The sequence below is a fragment of the Podarcis muralis genome, chromosome 11 (assembly GCF_964188315.1).
Source record: "Podarcis muralis chromosome 11, rPodMur119.hap1.1, whole genome shotgun sequence".
NCBI lineage: Eukaryota > Metazoa > Chordata > Lepidosauria > Squamata > Lacertidae > Podarcis > Podarcis muralis.
This window is the reverse complement of record NC_135665.1, coordinates 24887102-24911875: the sequence shown is the minus strand read 5'-3', so window position 1 is coordinate 24911875 and position 24774 is coordinate 24887102. Positions and strand designations below refer to the sequence as shown.

The 24774-nt window shown below is 42.6% G+C and overlaps 1 protein-coding gene across 1 annotated transcript in view; it reads right to left on the bottom strand.

The window, feature by feature from the left end:
• Nucleotides 1-12154: 12154 nt before the first annotated feature.
• The window catches only part of TMEM232 (transmembrane protein 232), a 153345-nt gene continuing 140725 nt past the window's right edge, over nucleotides 12155-24774 (bottom strand). The window contains exons 13-14 of the mRNA XM_028748943.2: nucleotides 23770-23863; nucleotides 12155-17970 (exon numbers count right to left, since the gene is read on the bottom strand). Of these exons, the coding sequence (XP_028604776.2) occupies nucleotides 17713-17970; nucleotides 23770-23863 (352 nt within the window). The 3' untranslated portion in view covers nucleotides 12155-17712. The remainder of the gene's footprint in view (nucleotides 17971-23769; nucleotides 23864-24774) is intronic.

The following is a 24774-nucleotide window of genomic DNA, read 5'->3' as shown; positions in this document are numbered from 1 at the left end:
GAACACAATTTTCAAAAAAGTATTGAATGCCACGTGCAAATTTGCAAAAAGTTTCCCATTTTTTATTTTTGCACGCGGTTATCAAATCAAACTTTGTTTCAAGTCTATAATATAATCTAATGACGAAATGAAATCACGTAAGCATTTGCGTGCTCAGGAATAAGAAGAGATTCTGCTTCCTTACTCCTGCTTTGTGATCTCTCGCCATATGCTGGCATTTTATAAAGCCATTACGTTGCTTCATTTTTTCCAGTATATAAATGTCACTATATATGTGTAAAGTAAGGGGAGCGGTGTCTGCACTGGTAATTAGAAAGGGTTTCAGGATATTAACTGCAAACATCTGGATAGGCATATGTGCTGGCACAATGAGAAGTGTTACTGACATTGATCAGTTTCTTGATACTGCGATTTTGTTCTTTCTTTCTTGGCATTAAAATAGTGGAGTCTTATCAAGCTGAGCTGTATATCTGGAGCATCTTTGAAGGCTTGAGGCTCTGTTAAAATATGAGCCTGAGTGGAAGCCCTGCAACTTTCACCTGATAAGGTAAAGGAATAGCCTCCACTTCCCACAAAATGATTGAACTTCCTTGACTGTTTAGTTATTGATAAACATAAAGAACTCTGATCGGCACATGGCGCACGGGTGGCATTGTGGTCTAAACCACTGAGCCTCTTAGGCTTGCTGATCAGAAGGTTTGCGGTTCGGATCCCCATGACAGGGTGAGCTCCTGTTACTCTGTCCCAGCTTATGCCAACCTGGCAATTTGAAAGCATGCCAGTGCAAGTAGATAAATAGGTACCACTGTGGCGGGAAAGTAAACAGCATTTCTGTGCACTCTGGCTTCCATCACGGTGTTCTGTTGCACCAGAAACGGTTTAGTCATGCTGGCCACATGACCCAGAAAACTGTCTATGGAAAAACGCCACCTCCATCGGCCAAAAGCAAGATGAGTGCTGCATCCCTTAGTTGTCTTTGACTGGACTTAATCATCCAGGGGTCCTTAACCTTTACCTAAATGCTGATAAATAACTAAATACAGGGCCCCAGGGCCCCATCGGCAAACCAGAGAAACTATCATGGGCAACACACACACAACCAAGCACACATTTTCGTGAGGACTTTTTTTAATTTTAAAAAAATACAAACTGATTTGGAAATGTGGCAAACTGAAAAATATGAAACTGAATGGAACCAAAAATGACAATTTGCTCATCCCTAGAGCCTAATAAACTTGGTGCAAGCAACTAAGCCCTCACTCCTCCAAATTTTCAAACACTGGACTAGTCAAATGTAAATGGAATAATGTAACATCTGCACCATGAAATTAAAGAAATGTTATAGTGCTTTAACAGTCATGCCTGTCTCAAAGCATCCTGGGAACTACAGTAGGTGCTGAGAGTTGTTAGGAGATCTCCTATTCCCCACACAGAGCTACAGTTCCTAGAGTTCCCTGGGGAGAAGGATTGTTAAACTGCTCTGAGAGTTGCAGTTCTACGGGGTCTTAAAGGTAAAGGTAAAGGGACCCCTGACCATTAGGTCCAGTCGTGACCAACTCTGGGGTTGCAGTGCTCATCTTGCTTTACTGGCCGAGGGAGCCGGCAGACAGCTTCCGGGTCATGTGGCCAGCATGACTAAGAAGAAGAAGAAGAAGAAGAAGAAGAGTTTGGATTTGATATCCCGCCTTTCACTCCCCTTCAGGAGTCTCAAAGCGGCTAACATTCTCCTTTCCCTTCCTCCCCCACAACAAACACTCTGTGAGGTGAGTGGGGCTGAGAGACTTCAGAGAAGTGTGACTAGCCCAAGGTCACCCAGCAGCTGCATGTGGAGGAGCGGAGACGCGAACCCGGTTCCCCAGATTACGAGACTACCGCTCTTAACCACTACACCATACTGGCTCTCACCATACTGGTGAACCAGAGCAGCACACAGAAACGCCGTTTACCTTCCCACCGGAGCGGTACCTATTTATCTACTTGCACTTTGACGTGCTTTCGAACTGCTAGGTTGGCAGGAGCAGGGACTGAGCAACGGGAGCTCACCCCGTCGCGGGGATTCAAACTGCCGACCTTCTGATCGGCAAGTCCTAGGCTCTGTGGTTTAACCCACAGCGCCACCTGCGTCCCTCTACGGGGTCTTAGGAGCACCTTTAACAGCCCCAGGGGTCTTTAAGGAAGCCATTATTGTTGAAGTTGTGTAATAGTGCTCTAGCTGGATGGTGAGGATGTGGCCTAAATTAAAATCAAATCAAAATAATGTAAGAATGTTGGAGGAAAGAGGGTTTAATCTACTGCTTTGTGGATTTTAGCCAAAGGAGGCTGGGAAGCACTCCCCGTGAGAAATACAAACATAGATCCGGAATGGCGGGTGGAACACAAAATAGTTAAAAGCAGCTCTCGTGTCTGGAGATTAAAGACTGAGATGACTTGATATGAAAGAATCAGATTTCTTGATATAAGCATGAATGCTTTGGGCTGTATAAGCAGTGATATATCACACCAGGACAAAAAGGGAGGGGTTGAAGCAGGACATTGCAAAGCCGATGCAGGATAATTTCAGCTGTCGGTGCAGAGCTGAGAAGATGCCTGCCTAGCTTTGCCCATCAGCAATAATGGAATTGAGTTCCACGCTGTAGATAATTGCCTGAAGTCATTCTCCAGCCACAGGGAAAGTAAGATTAATAAAGAACATTTGTTATAATTCTGCAACCAATTTATGTAATGGAACACATAATAAATAACCACAACGAACGCACACATTTATCACAGCCAATTTATACATCTATTTGTTCACTGTGTGTTAAATCAACCATTTATATGAATACGCCTTGTTCTCTTGATATTCACTTTTCCCTCTGTGTTAAACAAACAAATGATCAGTAGTAAGTGGGGTTTTTTGTTGTTGTTTTGGTTAATTTGAAGCCGGGCTCACAGCAACACACCATAACAGGCATTGAAGGCTAGTGTTCAGGGTTTGCCGGAGCATAACGTTGCAGCTTTGGTGGTAAGACCACAGGAACACGAGGAAGTCAGGCAAATGGAGCATCTATTTCAGTGCTTTCTATGGAAAAGATAGCCAGAGTGATGACCTCAAGAGGTTTTGAGACTATAACTCCCATAAAAAACCATTTATTTGGGGGCAATACTATCCCACTGAGGTGAAGCAATTAATCCAGGTACAACTAACCCAGAATGCAGCAGCTGGACTGGCAACTCAGAGTGACTGGTGGAACCATATACCACAGGTCCTGAAAAACCTACATTGGCTCAAAGTACATTTCCGAGCACAATTCAATGTGTTGGTGTTGACCTTTAAAGCCCTAAATGGCTTCGGTCCTGTGTACCCCCATCATTCAACCCAGACACTTAGGCCTAGCTCCAACAGCCTTCTGGTGGCTTCCTCATTGTGAGAAGTGAACTTGCAGTGAACCAGGGAGAGAGCCTTATCAGCAGTGGCGCCCACCCTGTGGAACACCCTTCCACCAGGTGGCAAGGAAATAAGTAGCTACACAACTTTTACGTCAGTGATAGAACATTTGCATACAGAAGGTCCCTGGTTTAATCCTCAGCATCTTCAAGTCAGGCTGAGAGAGGTAAAGGTAAAGGACCCCTGGACAGTTATGTCCAGTCAAAGACGATGATGGGGTTGTGGCCCTCATCTCGCTTTCAGGCCAAGGGAGCTGGTGTTTGTCCACAGGCAGCTTTCCATGTCATGTGGCCAGCATGACTAAATTGCTTCTGGCACAACGGAACACCATGACAGAAACCAGAGCACACGGAAATGTCATTTACCTTCCCGCCGCAGCAGTACTTATTTATCTACTTGCACTGGTGTGCTTTCAAACTGCTAGGTTGGCAGGACCTGGGACAGAGCAATGGGAGCTCACCCTGTCATGGGGATTCGAACCGCCGACCTTCTTATCGGCAAGCCCAAGAGGTTCAGTGGTTTAGACCACAACGCCACCCACATCCCTAGCTTGGAGTGACACCTCTCTGAAATCCTGGAGAGGTGATGCCATTCAGAATAGACCATTCTGGTCTAGATGGTCCAGCGTTTGGATTCAGTATAAAGAAACCTCCTGTGCTCCTAAATCTAATATTCTACCCACTGCAGCTCACTGGTTTCTTTGAGTGCCAATTTCTTATCTTTACTATGATTGCATATTACCGTTCTTTGGCCTAGGACGAAAGTTTCCTAACACAGCAACCGATAAATAAAGCATTGCTTCCCTGTACCCCACCCACTTCTTCATGAGCTGAATTGTAGCTTCATTACAACCTGTTCACCATCCTCTCTCCATCATTAAAACAAGTCCAGGATTGCCAGCGGTCGCCAAGATGAACTCTGCCTTGAGGGAGTGAAAGGGAAGTTCAAATGCTCCAGACTGAGCTTCATTTATTGCATCCTATGAAACATGCCTACCTTAAGATGCACCTAATAAATACAGTGCTGTTTTATTTTAGATTAAAGGCTGAGAAGTATTTAATGGGTGTGCTGCCTGGTTAGTTAAAATGCATCAGAGTGTACGTGTGTGTGTGTGTGTGTGTGTGTGTGTGTGTGTGTGTGTGACTTTTTTTTTTTTTTGCAATGCCTTACTCAAAATGTGTTTAAAATTGTTTGGACTATTTCTTATGTGTAGCATACTAAATGAACATAAAACAGCCCATTGAACTGGATAACCAATACAAATGCTAATTTGTTGCTGTGCACATCTCCAAGGGAGAAAACATCCACGGCATATGAGCAGCTTTAGGTTGTGAAATCTAATTACAGCGTGAATGTGACTATTCACAAAATAGTTCCTCCGGGGTGGGACTTAGCCAGGCCTCCCACGGTGGAGAGCTCAAGAAAACCCCCCAGTTATTGGCATAAAACCAAGAATGGCCAAGAAAAACACCTGAGGCATTCATTATATTCGTTTCCCTTCTATATCTTGTTAGCAGAAATCGTTTAGATAAAAGTCCCAGTTCAGCATTATGGAAACTTTGAGCGCAGTTGCAATGCGAGGGGGACCGGCACTTCTCTGTCCCCGTCTACTGGATCTAAATGCAGCTGATGTATTCTGCAACTACCTGTCCAGAGCGACTGAAGCCTGACTAACAAGTCTGAGCAATGATGTCTGTCTTAGGCCCGGGAGTTCTAGTTTTCAGAGAGGGCTACTAGTCTTGTCATGTGTAATAACAAGAGTGAAGAATGAATGGGATTAACAGTGACCCCAAGCTAAGGATTCAGGAACTGTGTTGCTCCTCAGTGCCCTTTCTGCATGGCGGAGTCTCTTCTCTAATGCTTTCTTTTCGTGGGCAAAGGATACTGCATTTTCCTCCATCCTCTGTGCCTAGCCTGCTATCAAATGTGCCTTTCATCTGGTAGAAAATGAAACATTCTTCTCTGGCAGAGTTTAGCACAGCATTGCGTTGCGAAACACGTGCAATCTTAAAAAAAACAATTATGTTGTCAGCAGGGCTTTGGGGCGTCTTCTCAAGCAGAAAGATCGAGAGGGTCCTCTTGATCTTTGTGGAGCTGGTTTGCCACATTTTGAAGTAAGAACATGAGAAAATAAAATGAGCCTGCTGGATCAGGCCAGCAGCCCGCCTAGTCCGGAATCCTGTTCTCACAGCAGCCAACTAGATTGGAAAGCCAGACATGAGCGCAATGGCACTCTGCCGACCTGTGATTCCCAGCAACTGGTATTTCAGAGGCATAAAGTAAGTGAAGTAATACATATTACCATCTAAAGGGGGGGGGGGGGGAGAGACTACTGAGTTTAGCGTCTAAAACTACATGCACTGCTGTTAAAATGTGTGTTAAAATTAAATTAATAATACTTGTAGAAACCAATGCTTGTTTGTAACACAGGTAGCTTGTGCAATAGATTAGCAACCCTCTAATTTGGGAGAAAAGCAATGGCAAACCTAGACAGCATCTTAAAAAGCAGAGACATCACCTTGCCAACAAAGGTCCGTATAGTAAAAGCTATGGTTTTCCCAGTAGTGGTGTATGGAAGTGAGAGCTGGACCATTAAGAAGGCTGATCGCCGAAGAATTGATGCTTTTGAATTATGGTGCTGAAGGAGACTCTTGAGAGTCCCATGGACTGCAAGAAGATCAAACCTATCCATTCTTAAGGAAATCAGCCCTGAGTGCTCACTGGAAGGACAGATCGTGAAGCTGAGGCTCCAATACTTTGGCCACCTCATGAGAAGAGAAGACTCCCTGGAAAAGACCCTGATGTTGGGAAAGATCCCACAAGGAGAAGGGGACGACAGAGGACGAGATGGTTGGACAGTGTTCTCAAAGCTACCAGCGTGAGTCTGATCAAACTGCGGGAGGCAGTGGAAGATAGGAGTGCCTGGTGTGCTTTGGTCCATGGGGTCACGAAGAGTCGGACATGACTAAACGACTAAACAACTAAATTTGCATGTGCTTTTGGATTTACATTTCTTATATCAGAGGGAAGAGAGATGCTAGCCACAGCCCAACATCTACAAAGCATGTGTGTGAGATTCAGCTGATTGTGAGTTGGTACCCCTTTGCATACCCCAGAAAAACCGGGACATCTTGTTTCCCCCCGCGAGAGCACAGCAGTCATTTTGGGCAGTATGATATTGTGCAATTTCGTTCCAAGATCTTGCCCTTAAAAACAGCGCTTTTTTCGAAAGATGTTAATCGACTAAGTAAATTTTATGAGAAATTAGTTTTGGAAAACTGTTACAGTGACATACATTTAAACTCAGCCAGGGGGATTTGAGGAAGTCACTTAACAATGTTAACAAAAGTGGAATGATTACAGTTAGGATTTATGTTTGTTATAAATTTGGAAAATCAATAAAAAAAATTGGGGGGGAAAGCACTTTTTTCAGTGCCGCAGTCTCGTGCAATGCCCCAAAACTTGCATTTTTGGCTGCCATGAAAGCATGACCCTGGAAAAACAACACGTCTTCCGGACTCTGTGATCTCACATGGGTCACATGACTCAGCTGGGAGCACAGATGGAAAGATGTGCATTCAATTCAATTCTGGTTTTGACTAAGTTTTAATTTATATATTTTTAAACTGTTCCTATATCTGTATTGTCCCTGTTATATCTAATTGCAAATTCAAATGTATCCCTTTCGTGTTTTATGACTTCCTCGATATTGTATGTGGGCTGGAACAGGTCGGTGACCGAAAGAATAAATTCAATTCCGGTTTTGAGACTCACTATGTTGGAGGGTATGCAGATGTCAATACTGAACACATGGATGTTGGGAGAAGAACTAGAAGGTTGTGCAATATCAGGGGCAGGAGGTGCAGGCCAGGAGATGCCCATTCGCTGAATGAGTTGAGGATAATTTCAGCAAAGGGCTTGTATGTCTTTAGTATTTGGCATAAGAACATAAGGAGAGCTCCTCTGTATCAGACAACAGACATATCTACACAAGCATTTTGTTTTCTGTGATCAACCAGAAGCCTATAGGAAGCCACAAGCTGAACATGAGCACAGCAGCACACTCTTGCTTTAAGTATGTTACAGCATGCTTACTAAATTCATGCATGCATAAACACACACATATTTTAAAAAACATATATGGATAGGGATTCTATTCGTTTTCTTTAAATATAAAGAAAAGTGGATCACAAGTGTGAAAGTAACTAGCTGATACAGAACTGGCTGCTAAATACTTCAAATCCAGAAAATTCAAATATAGAAGGCCCTTTCCTCCTCCAATTTTTTCTGGCTAACTGTAATTTTTGCCGGAACACATATTTGTTCTCTGATCTGTCCAGCGCCTTCTGTCAGTGAACTCTTGGCATCTAGATATCCAATTTTTCAGAAAGAATATAGGGGCCATCAGCTTCTTGAACATTTCACATCTCTGACTTTGCAACTTTGCTGTGAAGTTTGCTTTTAAAAGCAAGTGTTTCTGCTGAAGGAAAGAATTATAATAGGATGTTACAGAGAATTATGCTAATGCAGCTAAACTTAAAGTGACGTGAATTTGTCTTTATACTGATCTTCCTATGCTGAAGACATTTCAAAATGCCATAACACAAAGCTGAACACACCAAGAGTAGAGTTGTGCAGACAGCGATGACAGAAATTGTTTCTTGTTATGCACCCAAGATGTATTTTACAATTGACTACACTATTCTCACATAATTCACTTCCGGACTCTCATGATCTCAATCTAGCCTTTCAGTCTAGCCTCTTTGCATCTATATCAAGTGCTTAGCTTGATTGAAGTGGCAGATATTCCCAAAGTTACTTTGATTTATGTCAAGTGAATAAGTTATGAACTATATTAATGAAGGCTGTTCAGAAACTGTAGCTACTAACTGGGACCAGTAAATAGAACACACTGGTTCTCAGTCCTTTCTGGACACATTTGAAAGTATGCTGGCATTGACCTATGAGCTTGAGGACTCAGCTACCTGAAAGATTGACTCCTCTTACATGAATCCATGTATCATGATCTTCCTTAGAGCTTTCTTAAACACAGGGGTTTGTTTCTTTCTCTTTCATACTTTAAAATAATTAAGAAGTGGCCAAGTGGTGTTTATTACTAGCTCTAGATTTTTTTCCTTAATTGTGCAACTTCATACTGGCCTTTCCTTTCTGGTGTGTGCTTGTGTTTTACAACAGGCCTTGACAATGTGAGGCTGTCTACAATGCTGCCTGTGGAATTGCTAAGAGCTCTGAGGTTTGTTTGCTTGTTTTTGTCAGAGCACAGCAATATATGTTGCTTTTTTTGTAGAACACATAGATGACGCTTTTGAGTTTAGCTGCTGTTTTTTGACAAGAAAGAAGAGCTCTTCATTGCTCTGCAGGCAACATTTGAGGAACACAGAGATATATAAGAAAACGGAACCATATGGTAGAGAAATGGAGTAAAAGAGCAACACAAGGCTTTATGGGGGGCCCTGAACTGACTTAAGGGGGCTTACTAGCATTACATTTTTACTTGGAAGGGGGAGAAAGTCCCTCAGATCACTGATTCACCTCATTTGACCCCCACATGAGAGCTGATATGCCATGAGAGCACGATGCCAAGTGAAAAGTATTCTGCCACCCCAAATTATAGCAATCTCCAGAATGACACCCTAGATAACTCCCTCTTTTATATAAGAAAAATACACCAGCTCCTTAGAACTTAAGTGTATAATTTACTCATAGTAAAGGAAAGGCTATCCGTTATATTCCAAGTTGCATTCAAGAGCAGGTGGCCCAGAGAGCGTAATCATGTATCTATTCTCTGCTAACTTTCATGTGGGGCTGCCCTTGAAGATGCTTCAGAAATGGGCATCAGTTCAAAATGCAGCTGCTTGCCAGGGTCAGGCTATATCTCACCTGTACTGAAACAACTTCAGCCACTCCCAGTTGATTTCCCAACCCTAACTCAAGGTTGCAGTGCTTACCTTAACCCCCCGTTTGGCTGCAGACTTGCCTGTTTTCACTTGTATCTGAAGAACATAGGAGGACTCTGCAGGATCAGGCCCACCAGGTCCAGCATCCTGTTCTTGCATTGGCCAACCAAACATCTATGGAAGTCTGCATGCAGGAACTGAAGGCAAGAACACTTTCCCTGTCTGTGGTTTTCATCAACTAGCATTCTGAAGCCTATGGCTTCTGGCTGTAGAGACAGAGCATTGCTGAGATGGTGAGTTGAGGCTCCTGTATAGGCAACACTTACGCTATCAGAGGTAGAGTATACCTGAAGGAGCGTCTCCACCTCCATCGTTCAGCCTGGAGGTCCAGCGCCGAGGGCCTTCTGGCGGTTCCCTCACTGCAAGAACCAACGCTACAGGGAACCAGGCAGGGGGCCTTCTCAGTTGTGGTGCCCACCCCGTGGAACGCCCTCCCATCAGATGTCAAAGAGATAAACAACTACCTGCCATTTAGAAGACATCTGAAGGCAGCCTTGTTCAGGGAAGTTTTTAATGTGTGACATTTTAATGTATTTTTAATCTTTGTTGGAAGCCGCCCAGAGTGGCTGAGGAAACCCAGCCAGAGGGGCAGGGTACAAATAATAAATTATTATTATTATTAGAGTGGGCAGTGACCAGGAAGAAAGGTTTTTGGTGATAGCACCCCAAATTTGGAATGTTCTCCTTGTAGAGCTTCATCTTGCACCTATGTTGCTCTCATTTGGTGCCGTGCAAATATTTTAATCTCCCAGGATCCTTAAAACATTAAAGCCACCATATAAGCCCCAGAATAGATGTAGCTTCACTCTTCTTAAACAAACAGCCAGCACAGGGGAAGAGTGAAGCTTGGGAAGAGCCCATGGTCCCTATCAAAATCCTCCCCGAGTCTGCTATTCATAATGAAGTAAATTCTATGGGGGGGAGGGGTAGAATGGGAGGAAAGCTCCCATTAGTGCTTAATGGGAGCCTTACTCCCATTGCAAATACCAGGTATTAGAAAGGCCAATCCCAATCTCAGACCCTCCAAGTGTCCCTATTTTTCATTGACAGTCCCAGATTTACAGAAGCTGTCCTGGTTTCTGATTTGGTCCCAGAATGTCCCACTTTTCCTTCAGACATCCCTATTTTCATTAGAGAAATGTTGGAGTCTATGGAGTTATGTGACACCTGAGCCAAGGAGTTAACCTTTAGAAGACATCTGAAGGCAGCCCTGTATAGAAAAGTGTTTTTTTAGTGTTTAATGTTGTTTTATTATGGTTTTGTGTATGTTGGAAGCCGCCCAGAGTGGCTGGGGCAACCCAGTCAGATGAGCAGGATAACAACATCAACAATTTTCATCGGAGAAATGTTGGATGGTGTGCAATCTGGACTACAGTGGGAGCAAAGGGTTAAATAACCTCTCCTGACATGTCAGAGTCCCAATCTAGGTCAGGACACATATGCCCTACACTGGTTATTTGTTGAAATAAAGATCAATGGCAATCTTCTCTGCACAGTGTACAAACATTGCTTCCCTACATAATGAATAGAAATGTGTAGAAATGTTTGAAACAGGCAATGAGAGCTAACAGATTTTGCCCAGACCCCAAGCTCACCCTACTGATGTATTTGCTAGTGTTGCCTGTGAAACAAATATTAATTTGTATTTCTTCCTTTCCCGTGTTGCGGATCCACAAATAAATATCAGCTAGGAATAGGAGGAAAGTGTGTGTCTGTGATTTTATCTCTGTAGAAAATCACAGCAGCCACAGTGAACGTGTCCAGATTTTGTCAATGGCATTACATCTGCGATGCCAGGCAGAAAGCATGTTTTTGCACATATCAGACACCTTAGAGGATGTGACAGACTGAGCACAGTGTGTTTCTTTCATTTCAGATGACAAGAACAAATCACTGCCCCTTTCTGAAGAGATGTAGCTGTCTATTTCTAGCCCCTGTGCCTAAAGAAGCCAGTGTTTTGCAGTTATAAGTTAGTACAGACAGGTGGGAACTTGCAAGGGGTTGCGAGGGGGTGGGAAAGGAGGCAAGTCAATCATTAGAGAACCGAGTTTGAATTGGCCCTTTTGTACCAATTAGCTATTTCTCCACACTTATTTACAGTGACGACAAAGCTCAGGACCAGCCCTACCACGAAGCAGAGTGAGGTAGCTGCTTAGAGGGCCAATCTAAGTCCAGTATACCTGAAGAAGCGTCTCATCAGATGTCGCCCTCCCATCAGATGTCAAGGAAAGAAGCAACCATCCAACTTTTAGAAGACATCTGAAGGCAGCCCTGTTTAGGGAAGTTTTTAATGTTTTATTGTATTTTTAATATTTTCCTGGAAGCCGCCCAGAGTGGCTAGGGGAACCCAGCCAGATGGGCGGGGTATGAATATATTATTATTATTATTATTATTATTATTATTATTATTATTATTATTATTAAGTGGTTGGAATGGTACACCATGTGGTCTGCATTGCAACCCCTAAGGTAGCTTGCTGCCCCAGCATGGCTGGTGTGCCAGTTAAGTGACTTGAGGCTATCTGCCTCAGGCGGCATGCTCTTCCCAACCCACTGGGATGTGGGCCTGTGTTCGGGGGGAAGTGTTAGTGGCACGTTTTACCTCAGGCGCCATAGGTCTCAGGCTGGCCCTAGGCACCCTCAGTTCTGTGGGGAAATCCCTTATTCCCATAAATCATAAATGACATTGTTCCAGAGAATGTCATGGATGTTCTCATCCCAGAATAGCACAATGACACAACACTTCACCTCACTTTAAAAAGTATTTATCAAACCATATTTTACAAACTCCTATCTCAGAGATAATGGTTCAAAGCCACAGCCTAGTTTTCTAGGTGACCAAAGATCCACCATGTTTCTTTCCTCTGAGACAGATAACAATAAGTTACAACAACAACAACAGTGGCAACAATAAAAATCTGAGGGATACAATATTTTTCCAACGAAGTAGGAATATGAAATCAATACAGTGGCAGGTAATATGGAAAATAGCCTCACAGTTAAGCAAGGGAATAGCATTATGTTAAATTATCTGTAAAATCTGTTGTTACTGTGAAAAATGCACATTGCTCAAAAGTAACAGTGTTGTCAATGAAACTTGCCAAACTATGTAAATATTTGAATTTGTGTTAGAGAACCTGACATTTCCAAATTAGCTTTGCAGTTTATAAATAAAGCTCTAAACATACTCAGTATATCAGGGAAGATGTTTGGAATTAGTAATGAGTCTACCAAATGCTTTCAAGTCTCAGGTGGCCAACCTATGGCTTACATAGGGGGGACGTGGGCTCAATCCATCAGAAATCCTTTCCTCATATGTAGTGCACATATATTTACCAGCTTAATTCTTTCTCAAGGAGCTGATACAGTGAAGTGTATTGCAGCCAACACTGTATTCTGACAAAATATTCCAAGTTTAATAAGTGTTTCTCCTGTTTTTAACAGATGGCAGTGGGCTCATAAATGAGTAATTTGTATAATATGGTTGTTGGTTCACTTGCTTTTCATGTCCCCCAAGAAAGAGATGAGCAGCAGCTCAATTTGAAGGCAGTTTACCCCATGATAATCTTCTCACTGATGCAAAAAAATTTTTTTTAATAAGCGTATTGGATACACAAGTGTAAAACATGAGTAGGGGATTGGATCCTATCAGTTAAACTACAGAATACCTTCCCCCAGGAAAGGCTAGTTATACCAAAATATGAACCAGCTTTTTCAGGAAGGATGCGTTCTTCCTATGCATCCTAATCTTAATTTCTCTTGCATCATATTCCATTTTTTTAAGGATCACCATTTCCATTTTAGTCACCATTCTAAAACTCTAATTGGAACACACCTAAGCTGGAGCAGTAGGGCCATTCCTATATTTCTAATGCCCTATTAATCCTGCAAAAGCCCCTTCACAGGAAGTACCAGTCAAACGTGATGGAATTCTTTTGGATTCATCTTAAAACTCTGATCTCTCATTGTGTGGAGCACAGGATTAAAGAACTTCAGAGGGCAACTAGTCATGGCTAGTAGGCAAGATTCTCTGTAAAATAGCCTAGAAATCAATGTAGAAATAATAGTTTTCACTTAAATAGCAGAATGGCTTACTTCCCTTGCTGGGGTGAGCTTCAACAGCTTGAACATGAGACTTTGACATGTGACTGAGTGAGATTTGTTATTCCTTTTAAACCTTTTTGGTTGAGGTCTGACACCTGCATGGGAGACAATCGTACCTATTAAGCTGATAAAGATGTCCTCCAGTGGTGATAGAGAGACTATCAATATGAGCACACAAATATTAAAGTCTTATTAAAATTTCCTTTGAATAGTATTCTTTCCAATTGAATTATCAACATATATGACCACACATCGTATTTTCTCCTTTATATATAAGACTGGAAAGAGTAGAAAAATATTGTGTTGGTCCAATAGACCTCTTCTTGAGAGCTGGTTGAGATGTATTTCTTTCACTTACCACACCAAAAGCCAATATGAATGGACTTGTCCCCAATAAGTGACCAAGATTTAGTATTCATTTCTAAGAAGTCCGTTTTTGGGTTCAGCCATCATGGGGCCATTAGAGATGTTCAGCACCACACCTAAAGATGCTTCCAAATTCTCTTTTCAGCCAGATTTTGATGGAAGATTTGTAGCACCAGAAGAGTTTCAAACCTACAACATATTGGAAACTGTACATAGGTCTGGCAGGTCCTCAACTCTGCAAGCCAGCTCCAAGTTAATCTACGACTAGTTGGAAGAAGCTTGGTCAAACCTTCAGAACTGCTGGGAACAAAACTGAAGGTAACCATGTTAAAAACAACTTTCAAGGAACTTTGAAAGGCAGGTACAATCACAATATTTTTTTCAGAGCAGAACAAAACACTACAGGAACATCTAACTGCTGTTTTCTCAAGTGGGAAAAGTCCAGTCTCTAAAAGGATACAGTCCTATAATTTCAGGGTACAACAATTTCAAGATTTACACAACATTAAAATGAAGTGTGTTTATGGTAGCCTGGTAAAAATATGGAGTGATTTATCACTTTTAAAAGGTAATTGAATGGTGAGTCCACATGTTCCACAGGTGGGTGTTAGGGCTGTGACTCATTTAAATCTTCCTGCATCAAGCCTTGATTTGGGTAGGATCTGATGACCCCATACATAAGCTGACTCTGAGGCTCAATTATGACAAGGTAAGTGCAAAAAAGTTAAGGGTGTTCTTTCATGGTAAAGTTGCAATGCAGTAGATGCAAACTTCTACCACATATTGAGGAGCTACTTCCAAAAACGAAGCAAAGATATTAATATGAGATTCAATGTTTCTAGAGATCTACATTCGCTGACTGTATATGCATTTTTAATACCCGTCTGTTGAGAAGATTATGCTGATGTTAATTATTCCGGTATGAAAACAGCTCTATCCTCATGTTTATTTCCAGATTTCTCTCTCGCACAACTAGAGCTGACGCCTATTCTCTTTTTTTCCAATGGGTGGTTCATAACTGTCCTCATCAATTATTTACCACTAATTCATATTTCATTGCTGAGTAATGAATCTCAACTACTTGTTTAGAAAGTTTAAAAACAAGTGCTGTGTGGTCATATATGTCAGTTTAATTGGGAACAGTGCAAATCAAACCATTTTAAAAAATTTACTCAAGTGGGACTGCTAGAGGATATGGGTATAATCACCTTTTCCTCAAATCATCCCTCAAAATAGTCAAAGAAGGAAGGGTGAAGACTGTGGCAGTTTTTCCACTGTGAAAACTTGCACAAAACTCTGATCAGAGAAGTAGCTGTCCTCACTGGCAAGTTGTTTGCCAGGGAGATGCCTTAGGGATGCTTGTGTGTGTGAGAGAGAGAGACAGAAATCATAGGAAGTGAGTCACAATGGAATAATGTGTAATAATAAATGGTGTTAGTGTGGTATCTTGATAAGTATGGAAATGTTTGGTATGTGGGGAAGAGGAACAAGAAGAACAATGATGACTTGGGAACCCAGAAGATCCTCCCCTACTGCCTTGTACTTTTCATATGTAAGTCAGCGCAGATAGTTCAAAAGTTGTTCAAGGAAGCAAGTCCTAATTGCAGTGATGGCACACAGTGATGGAACACCACTTTAGGACATAACTGGCCAGTGATCAAAGGACTAGCCTGCTCTCACCTTTCTGGAAAAGAAAGAGAAAACTGGTATGGAGGCATTTTAGAGCCTTGGGACTTCAAAATCCTCCACCCAATAAAGAGAATGTGACCTAGATCAGATTAGACTTCCTTGACCAGAGAAAAAAGCCATGGGGCTAAGCTTTCCACAAAGGCCTTCAACACATTGGTTTTTCATATTACAGCTCCACGTTTCCAGTCATAGCAAGGGAAGAGGAGGAGTTATTTGAATGAAGAAGTGTGGAAGAAAGTGTGAAACTGCCAGGAGGATGGAGAAGGGAATAGGTAAGGTTGGAGTGAAGGCTTCTAGAAGTCATAGGGAGTGATTCAACTAACAAGCCCTGCTAGTGGAAGACCACGCAAGGACTTCTGCTACCGTTATGGGGCTCCCCACCTTCCCCATCAACTGATGGACTAGCAATGTGGGTTGAACAGAATTGGCCACAACGGAGCAATTGTACGGCTGTTTTCTGTTTACTCAATCCCTACTGAGTAAACCACAATCCATGCCACAATGGAACTATAAACATCAGTTGAAGGAACTGCAGTGCCCATGCATGTGAGGCACTTGGTGCTGCCCGGTAAAGATCAGGTTCTTCTGCATCATATTGTCCGCACTTTTGCAAAGACCACTTCTCAACCATCTGCTTTAGGTGCAGCAGCTGAACCTCAACCATCTCACGTGTAGACACACTCAAAGAGAAGCAGCATATTTCAACCTTGGAGTTAGGGGGTCTGATTGTGGGCTGCATTTCTTCAGCTATATTAGCTAGTTATAGAATGCTTATAGTAGAGAGCTAAGGTTTCAACATTACCGTTATCAGACATCAACACACAGTGAATGATGGAGGTCACAGGTAGCTTTTAACATGCAGATCTGAGTCGACGGAAATAGCCATGCAATTGTGGAACCAAGAATTCAACGTAGTCAAGGACTGCATCAACCATGTGCTCAAAAGTCACAGCAAGTCAAGAGCCACTGTGTTATTTTTAAATAAGTACATCAAACAGCAGGAGATGTAGCAATGTGCATAAGTGAGTAAGGCAGTAAGCAAGGCCTAAATATCAACAGAAAGACTAATCAGGAACAGGTTTGAGGAAAGAGGCAGAACCAGTAGCAAAACAAGCAACCAGGGCAGGAACAGGAATGGACGGAAGGTATTGATGTAGACCACAGATAGTCAACATTATGCCCTTCAGATGCTGCAGACTCCAGTTCCATCATCCTTAACCAGCAGCTATACTGGTTGGAGCTGATGGGAGTTGTAGCCCACAACACCTGTAGGGCACCACGTTGGCTCCTCTGGGTGAAACAAACTTTGGGGAAATTCTGCAAGGCACAAACAGATGATTAGGTGGAATAAAGAGAACAAGAATGAGAGGGTTCGCTGTCCCTGAGCATCTTTGGTGTGCTTCTCTTGACCTCGCATAGAACACCTGAGTGTGCTAAGAAACAAGACAAAATTCAGAAAATGCTTTCCCATAACCATTGTATTTCAGGCGAGGAAATTTGATGTAAGAGCAGATGACACATTACATGGAAATGAGTGCTATGAAACCCAACCTTGGTCTTTTCATGAAAAGCAGTCCCAGGAGACCAGCAGCGCTGGAAGAGGTGGGATAGAGCAGCACCAGCATCTTCCTGGCAGCAGGGCAGCCACACCCTAAGATACTGCAGAGATGAGGTGGTTGCGAGGTTGAGGGACCTCCAGGTTGGTGCTGGTGGCTCCTAAGGTGCCAACGCCACCAACACAGAGCTCCTGTAACCTCACCGCCACATCACCCTGGCAAACACAGCGCCACCAATGGGTGGGAGGGCTGCTCTACTCCTCCCCTATGGCACTTTGCTGCAGGAGGCCACAGTTTTGAGCAGAGAAGCAGTGGGGTGGGAAAAGGAGCTTAAAGTCTTCATATCAGGCATTCCCCACCCCCTCAAAATTGGTCCTAAGCTGCCGCATGGTTTAGCCTAATAAACACCTGGTATACTGTGGATGAAAAAAGTAGGTGGGAGCAATTTTGAGCAGAAAACCATTAGCAGGAAATGGTTTAAGAGCACACACACTTCCCTACTCCTCCACTTAGGCTTTTCATTCTTAAGTCTTGGGCTTCATTGCATGCATTTGCCTGTAATGTGTAAGTTAACCCCTTAGCGGGCTGGTCTTCAGGCTCGTGACAGTTGTGCACTTGACAGTTGAGTGCTGCTGCATGACTCTGTCAGTTCTTCATCTTCTTCTTCTTCCTCCTCCTTCTCTGCTTGTTTATGAGGAAGCTCATAGGGCTTAGTTGTCTTATTCAGCTTTTCTAATCGCCATTTCATTATTTTCTTGAAGCGTTCTTCTTCCAACTTCTGTTTTTCTTTAAGCTCCAGCGCCAGGAGTTTTTCTTCAAGTTTCAGCCTCATCTCCAATTCCCTCTCCCACTGTTGCAAAGGAAAGAAAAAGTGGTTTTAGTAGTGATATTGGTGTGTAAAAGCAAAACACTTCAATTCAATGGCAGGAAATTTAGGAACTGGGCATTGGGGGAGTCAGTGATGGATCATGCAATGTCATTCAAAGGAGTAACAGGCCCTGGGCTGGTGCTTTCAGATTCTGGACTGCAATTCCCATCAGTATGGTTGTAGCCCAACAACATCTGGGGGGCACTGGTCTGGCTAAGGTATACCCTACAAAGTGTATTCATTTCCTATGGTGCTGTTGTGGGGTCTGCAGGTTCATGACAGGATCCTCAGGAGCTCAGAATGGCAAGTTTTAATGTCCATCTCAAGTGAATTGCAAAATTCACTGACAATGTGAAGATCAAATATTTTAAAAGCAGGTGTCAGAACCATACGTCTTCAGATATAATTTCATATCATTTTTTGTAATATTAGAAAATGCACACACATGGAATTCATATGGCTAGCAATATCAGGGACTAGATAAAACCAGCTAGCAGGAGCCTCAGCTGATACAGAGGAATGGCCACGCTTTCCAACATGCCAGGATCTGTTACCTGAAAGTGAAATGCCAAAAGGCACCACATCAAAAGGCACACAATGTGGGTGCTATCAATGTCACAAATGCTGGCAAGCACCATAGATATGCGTATCACATGAAAGTTATACATTAATTTTATGCACATTAAAATGTGTAAATCATCCGCCATGCTCCAGTTCAGAATGCATCTCCCGAAAGGCAAACTCCTGCCCTGCTCAATTCTTATTGTTTTCTAAGCAAGAAATATGTTACTTTTCTGAAAGAAAAGGAATCGTTCACTGATACAGACTTTTTTTGACATTACCCTGCTTAAATCTCAAATAGCAGAAACTACAACTTGAGAATCCCACCCAACTCTTAAGCATATTAATAAATGAGAAGTTCAGCATGGGGTCTTATTAACAGTGCCAGCATTAGGGGGGAAATTGAGGTTGGGGTATGGAGAAAAAGCAGTGTGAATTCTGGGGGAGGGCAAGCTTTGTCCCACATTTTTAAATATTCCACATGTTCTGGAAATAACAGTAGTTTGCATATTAACCTCTCATCCCTTCTCTAATAACCTCTTGCATTATTTCATATGGTGAAAACGTGTTTTCCATTATTTTCTCGTTTGTTCTCACAACAGTTGTGTGAGGCAGATTGCACTGAGAGCTATTGACTTGCCCAAACACTACACAGTAATCTCAAGTGTTGTAGAAGTCCCTTGTAGAAATTTACACACAACATTAACACTGTATGTTAATTTCATATCTGATGATCACATCTGTGAGTTTTTCAATGTTTGTATGTATGTACAATCAACATAGAGGGATGCGAGTGGCGCTGTGGGTTAAACCACAGAGCCTAGGACTTGCTGATTAGAAGGTCGGCGGTTCGAATCCCTGCTCCTGCCAACCTAGCAGTTCGAAAGCACGTCAAAGTGCAAGTAGATAAATAGGTACCACTCCTGCGGGAAGGTAAACGGCGTTTCCATGTGCTGCTCTGGTTCGCCAGAAGCAGCTTAGTTATGCTGGCCACATGACCTGGAAGTTGTACGCTGACTCCCTTGGCCAATAAAGCGAGATGAGTGCCACAACCCCAGAGTCGGTCATGACTGGACCTAAAGGTCAGGGTTCCCTTTACCTTTACCTTTACAATCAACATAAACACATGTATATTCACAGCTTGCCAGTGAAAAACCTGCACATCACATGATAGCAGGTTCCATATTAATTCCCGCCCTCCCCCCCAAAAAAAAATCATGTGGGAATTTTAGTAATGTGAGAAGTGGCTCTGAGCATAGACAACTTATATCACAAACCCACCAGCACCCTACTTGGTGCACCATATTGGCCTTTGGGCTTCCATCGCCCACTTCCTGTTCCCTTCTGTCATCCTCACTTCATGAGGTGATCTTGAGGTGATCACATAGTGAATTGTAGTACATATAAAGCGAAGGAAAGCTATGAACATGAGACATTCCCCTCGTGTAGAATAAACCATGCCTCTCTAGTACCTGAAAAAAGCTGCATTCATATGACATGGTCACCACATAGAAATAGTGTGGTGAAATCACCTCACAAAAAAGTAGCCCACTCGAAAAAAATGATATGAGAATTAATCTTCCTCACAAGAGACAGAAAGATGGATGCAGCGGTGTATTTGAAGGCCAAAGAAATATGAAAAGGGATAGGAATGATTTTATCAGAGTGTGAGAGATGAAATAGCAAGAGGGAAGAAAAAGAAGCAACGACAATGGATGGGAAAGGCGGAAGAATTGTACTAGCTGTGTGAAGACGCTGCTGTGTTAGAAGATGGATCAGTGGCAAGACCTTAGCCTAGCTTAAGTTTTTATCATGAAGCTCTTCGCATTGAAGACGGACTCTGTAAAGGAGCAATATTTGCACTGATCTCGCTGTTTGACCACGTGTCCAGCACAAGAAAATGGGTGTGCGTATGGAACAAAGTACAACCTCTACAAAGGAAAATAGACAATGTCAGGGGTACAAATGATGTACCAGAAAGACTAAAACTGTTTATGACTGTAGTCAAGGAAAAGTTCGCATCTTGTTTTGAGACTTGATGATAACATCCTTACTGCATTAATGGAGGCCCTGAAGGTATGGTCTTATGCGTAGAAACTGCAGCTTAGAATAAAACAGCAATAAAAATGTGTCGTTTATTAAAGAGAAGGGCAGTTTGGATTTAAAAAAGGAAAAAGGAGAAAGGGTTTAGAAATAATCACTGCATTAAAAAGAAGTAATAAGACTTTTAAACATGGGGGGAAAGATTTCAGAGTCTGAGAAAACTGGTGGGGGTTTTTTAGGGGGAATGATTGCTTTTATGGGATGCCCCCAATTACATTATGGGCTGGCTAACCTTAAATAATAAAATGCCTTCCTTCTAACAGAGTATTGTAAGCAAACTAGTAGCTTGTGGGCATTTTTGCTATGGTTACAATTATTATCAGTTGGCAGAACTGCTCTGAGTTATAAAATATATTTCAGCGCACTTAGTATTTTCACTGCCTCCAGAGTCAGAACTCAATGGTGAATTAACTCTAAAAGCCTGTTTAATGTATCAGAAAACGTATATTCCTTTCCTTTCATTCCCCAAACTGGCTTAATAATAGCAGATTTTAAACACTTTCAGAAAGAATGTTCCAGCCAGTTATGCAAAAGATGGGAAGAAGAAAACCTCAAGACCCAAATGTTTATGGAACATCTCCAAGTTCAGCAGGACTCTAATCATTAATGAAAATGTTGATTACTCTTTCCTCACCACAGTGCTCGGAAGTTGGTAAGGCAGAAAGTGAGCAACTTGCCCTAGGCAAACCAGTGAGCTAAATTCAGAGCTGAAAGGGGAATTGAAGGTTTTTGGCTCCACAATAAAATTGGACTCTTTTCTCCATCCAACATCCTATTCCCATAAGATTAGAGTCAGAAAGAGAAATGGCTTAACGTAATACTTATAAAGAAGCAGCACTACTACCTTCTACCCCGATTGCTTCGAGGGCTGCCAGATTAAAATTTAAAAAATAAAATATGATGTGGAAATCTCCAATACTTTGAACCGAAGGAACTCTGAAATAGAGGGTGGCAGCTGCAGGCTCTGGAGCAGTGAGTTCAAACGTGTCTCTTAAAATAAGCAGCACCAGGAAACCCTAAGTGGTTCAGATAGTGGCAAATGTTCTGGGACAAAGTGAGGCTACGCATACAGTAGGGAACCTATTTAAACTGCAGAATATATATCAATATTTAATATACCGGTAGATCTCATATTTGCACGCGCCGGTTATGAAATTTGTAGTGGAAATTAACAAGCATAGTTTCAAAGTCCAATGAAATTGATGCTGAAATTTGACCTCAATTGTGTGTGTGTGTGTGTGTGTGTGTGTGTGTGTGTGTGTGTGTGGTGAAATGGTTGAAATTGAAATTTAATGGCAAAATTCAAATTGTTTTATGGGTTACATGAATGAATGCTGTTCATATAAAATTTTCTGAATTCTGTTGCAAGTCATCTGTCAAACACTGCCACATACTGCAACCCCGTAGCAGCCGACTGCTTCCAGGTGTCAACTGTCAGTAGTTCTGTAATGTTGATTATTAACACATGTCAGCTGTGAAAGACTGTCAAGTACTGATTTTTCCAACAATGATGGCTATTTCTCCATGCCAGCTGTCAGATACTTCAAAATGTTGAGCCCAGCTACAAAATATTTGGCTGTCAGATGATAGTGCTGAATATACACACCTGGAGAATATTCGGCAAGTACCCTGAGAATATTCACCAATAAAATTTACAGGGGGCACTTTTGAGGATAATTTTGTGAGAATTTTTATTTTTTTTTAGCTCTAAGTGCAAATGTGCAGAAAACTGTGATTAACAAATCACTTAACTGGTTGTGTGAAAATAAGTTTGGACTGCATAGGCCTGAGAGGTGGTTTAATTGCATACACAACAAGTTACCTTATAAATTCTAGTGTTAGGACAGTAATGCTGACCCTTTTAACAAGTTGTGTGAAAGTAACAAGGGCATATTGCTTATTTTTCACTTCTAAAAATGTGAAGTCTACTAGTGTATTTTTAGCAAATGGCTGTGATACCTGAATACCGTGAACCAGATTTTTTCATCTGCTCAATAAACGAGCATTCTTCCTCTACACTGGAAATGGGGGCACTCTTATTAATATTTTTTAGGATACCTTTTATAGCCCCAAGTGGCTCCCAGGGTACTTCGAGAACGTCGTTATTTTCAGATAACACATATTGGCAAATTCAGGTTGTGCAATTAAAGTTGGAGCTCTCAACACAACAAATCCACTCCCCCTGCCACACACACACAATTGGACTTGTAGCAATAAGGAAAGGAGTGGGAAAATGCACTGAAAAAAGCTCCTTGTGCACAAATTGAAACGAATGCTCATAGCCAATGTCATCTAACCCCTCTGCAAACATATCAGGATAAACGTTCAATAAGCAGGTCTTCAGGAAGCATCCTTAAAGTGGCTTGCAAAATATCCTCATTATAGAATCATGTGGATCAAAAAATTACATGGCGGCCATGCAGAACCAGAATTATTTAAGCTGTGCTTCCTGTTCTTGTTCTGTGCTGTCAAACCACACAAGTGCCCTGAAGCAAGAGTGTGGGGTTGAGCAGATAGAAGCAAAATCCCCCAGGAGAAGGGCTTTTTCCAATGGGGACCATTGCCATTATAAGAGAATAAGGGAGGGACTGATGGTGAGTTCCGGCACCTCTTTTTTAAGAAAAATAACACTGCCCAGGAGGCAGTTGTTCCAGTGGCCGGGACCATATTCCACTTTTAAACTGGCTAATAGACAGCTTGCTTGAATGCATGCTTGTCTTTTAGAGACTATTTCAGGGAGCGAAACACTATTGGTGATGGAGAAGATGAGATCACAGCTAGCAGTCATGTTTGGAGAAGCCTTATATGACAAGGAGGGTTGATTCTTGTTATTGTTGCTATGAGCTACCTTGAAGACCCACATGGATATTAGAAAGATGGGATACAAGTATCTTAAATAAATAAATATGGGACAATCCTAGGACCTGGATCGAGTTCTAAGAAATATACATAAAATTAATCAGGACTTCAACATGTACACCAGGTCTTTATCAATTTGGTTAGAGTATTAATTAAAAATAACACGTTATTATAATGAAGGTCTATAACAGCAAATCCTGGGTGTGTTGTACACAGAACTTTACTTATGCAAATACTCATTTTAATAACTGTTCTTACCTGAGTCTCAATTATTCTCCTTAGAGCTATTTCTGTGCGGGTCAAGTAATCTGGATATGGATATTTTGGTACACCAGCTAGCAAAAGCTCTTCCCTTTAGGAAAGAAATGAGAAAACTGTTAGATTTTAGTTCTGTAACTTTGTAGGAATGCCCACCCTACAAAAGGACCCTTATTGAAATAATGAATGATGCCAAGTCTCCCATTGGCTTGAAAAATCCTGACAACAGCGGGTTAGGCTTACAGTGGTGCCTCGCAAGACGAAATTAATTCGTTCCGCAAGTTTTTTCTTCTTGCGAGTTTTTCGTCTTGCGATGCATGGTTTCCCATAGGAATGCATTGAAAATCAATTAATGCGTTCCTAGGGAAACCGACTTCAGACCAGGTCCGGGGACAGTCTGTCCCCCGACCTCTTCTGAAGGCTGGGGGGGGACAAGGGCTTTTCTTCCCACCCCCAGCATTTTAAAAAACCCCGGGACAGCGGAGGGCTTCTCCGCTGTCCAGGGCGATCTTAAAATGCTGGCGGGTGGCATTTTAAAATCGCCCCGGACAGCGGAGGACTTTTCCGCTGTCCGGGGTGATTTAAAAGCCCCTGGGAAGGCAGGCAGGGGGGACAAAGACTTTTGCCCCCCGCCAGCCTTCAGAAGAGGTCCTGGACCTCTTCTGAAGGCTGGCGGGGGGCAAAAGTCTTTGTCCCCCCTGCCTGCCTTTAAAAGCCCTCCCGGAAGAGCGGAGAAACGCGCTGCCTTTCTCCGCTCTCCCGGGAAGGCAGGCAGGGGGGACAAAGACATTTGCCCCCCGCCCTCCTTCAGAAGAGGTCCAGGACCTCTTCTGAAGGCTGGCGGGGGCGAAAGTCTTTGCTCCCCCCCCCCGCCTGCCTTCAAAAGCTGTCCGGCCCAGGCTTCGCGGACCTCTCCGCAAGCAGCGGCAGCGCTGCCACTGCTTGCGGTGAGTTGCCGGCATGCCGAAGCCTGCGCGCGCTGAGATCAGCGCGCCCAGGCTTCGC